Genomic DNA, 1772 nt, shown 5'->3' with positions numbered 1-1772 from the left:
TCAATGAGAATACAAGGTTGAATTTTATGCAGAAAATTAATTGGAGATACAATTTCTCTTTGTTCTCTTTAAACACCTAAAACACTATTAGAGAGTGAATGTTTTAGTTTTGACTTATCATTAAGATATCCATCGCCTATTGTGGCATCTTCATTATACTAAGGTTTCTAATCATAGGTTGGTTAGGGGTTGAGGTCAATCCATTAAAATATGAACTTAATTGAGATCCGAGTTAATATAATATGGGTTTAGGTGCTTGTCGACCTAGGTTCGTATCATTTGATATCATTTGATATCAAAGCCAAGATAATATAATATCCATTTGATATTTCTATTCAATTAAATACAAGAAAATGTATGCAGTTTGGTAGTATGATTCTTGCTTAAGGTGCTAGAGGAAACAAGTTCAATATTCCACCTAGTCCCCCTTACAACTTGTTATGCCCTTTTCCTCTAATAAAGGGTGTGTTGTATTAACCAAAAGAAGCATTCACACAGATACAATATGATGCCAAGGAATCAATCTGTGTGTGAAAATCTCCACAATCCTGTTTCAAAATGTTTGTGAATTCAGTAGAAAATGACAAAAGATGCACTAAGCTACTCTCAGTATTGGACAAACCCCACTCGGCCATGTAATAGGCCAACTTATTAAGATTCCTTGGGGTCCAAGCGAAACGTATATTTCGATATCTAGAACAAAATTCTGCAATTTTCCTACTAAAACAAAAGGTAGACCAGTGAACTGAAGGCATATCCGGATTTGTAATGCTTTGGATAACAGCGTTCGAATCACTTTCACATAAGACCTGTGAGTATCCCTCTTCTGCAGCCATGTGTACAGCATGGAGAATCACAGTTGCCTCAGCTACTTCTAGACTATGAATCTTTTCTCTCACCACTTCGACCTTCACTAACTTCCCTAAATGGTTTCTGGAAACCAATCCAAGGCTAGCTTCTCCATCTCGAAGTGCCATATTTGTATTAACCTTAATAAATCCATTTGGGGGTGGAAACCAAGAAGAGGCTGTTTGGTTTGGAGTAGAGCTATGTTTGGCTTTAGACGGCATGCACAAGAACTCCCGAAACCTGGTAAATAAAGCATTGACTTCATCATTCAAAGCAATCATTTTTCCTTTAAATAAAACCTTATTTTGAAATTTCCACAGAGTATCAAATGCCAGTGATGCAAAAAGAAGGAACTTATCTTGATCTTCCCGGTGTATTGGCAGCTTCCCCATTAGTTTGGCTAGGATGCTAAGATAATCTTCCAAGCTAGCCATGTGGTTATTATCCCATCGGACAGACCAAGGTGAGGCTAACCATACTGCCTTTGCCACAGGGCACTGAAAAAACAGGTGCATTTCCTCCTCCATTGTCTCACAACCATGGGGACAAGTTAGCATATCGATCGGACAATGACGCTAGGCTAAGGAAGCTCTAAGGGGAAAATAGTGGACTAATAGCTTCCACAAGAAGAATTTTAGTCTGCTGTGAAGATCACTTGCCCATAGATGCTTCCACCAACTCGAGTGCTCCCTACCTACTTAACTCATAAACTTGTAAACTGATTTAACCTTGAAGCTTGTAGAAGAACTACCTATCCACATGAATTCATCTTCAGCATCACGATCTACCCAGAAAATTCTCAGGACATTTTTTACTGATTCATTATCAAAGAGATTGTTTAGCCATGTCGTATTCCAACCAACATTTGGGTATAGTAACGACTCCACCATACCAACTTCAGAGATAGAGGCATTCGAATTTGG

At 38.3% G+C, this 1772-nt stretch overlaps 1 protein-coding gene across 1 annotated transcript; it reads right to left on the bottom strand.

Moving 5' to 3' along the window:
- Positions 1-473: 473 nt before the first annotated feature.
- LOC132799673 (uncharacterized) lies at positions 474-1376 on the bottom strand. The gene has a single exon (XM_060812113.1). It carries the CDS (start codon positions 1374-1376, stop codon positions 474-476), a length of 903 nt encoding a protein of 300 aa, XP_060668096.1.
- Between the last annotated feature and the right edge of the window lie 396 nt (positions 1377-1772).

Source organism: Ziziphus jujuba, chromosome 10, assembly GCF_031755915.1.
Source record: "Ziziphus jujuba cultivar Dongzao chromosome 10, ASM3175591v1".
Lineage (NCBI taxonomy): Eukaryota > Viridiplantae > Streptophyta > Magnoliopsida > Rosales > Rhamnaceae > Ziziphus > Ziziphus jujuba.
The sequence above is the reverse complement of the archived record's forward strand: the minus strand, read 5'-3'. Positions and strand labels throughout refer to the sequence as shown.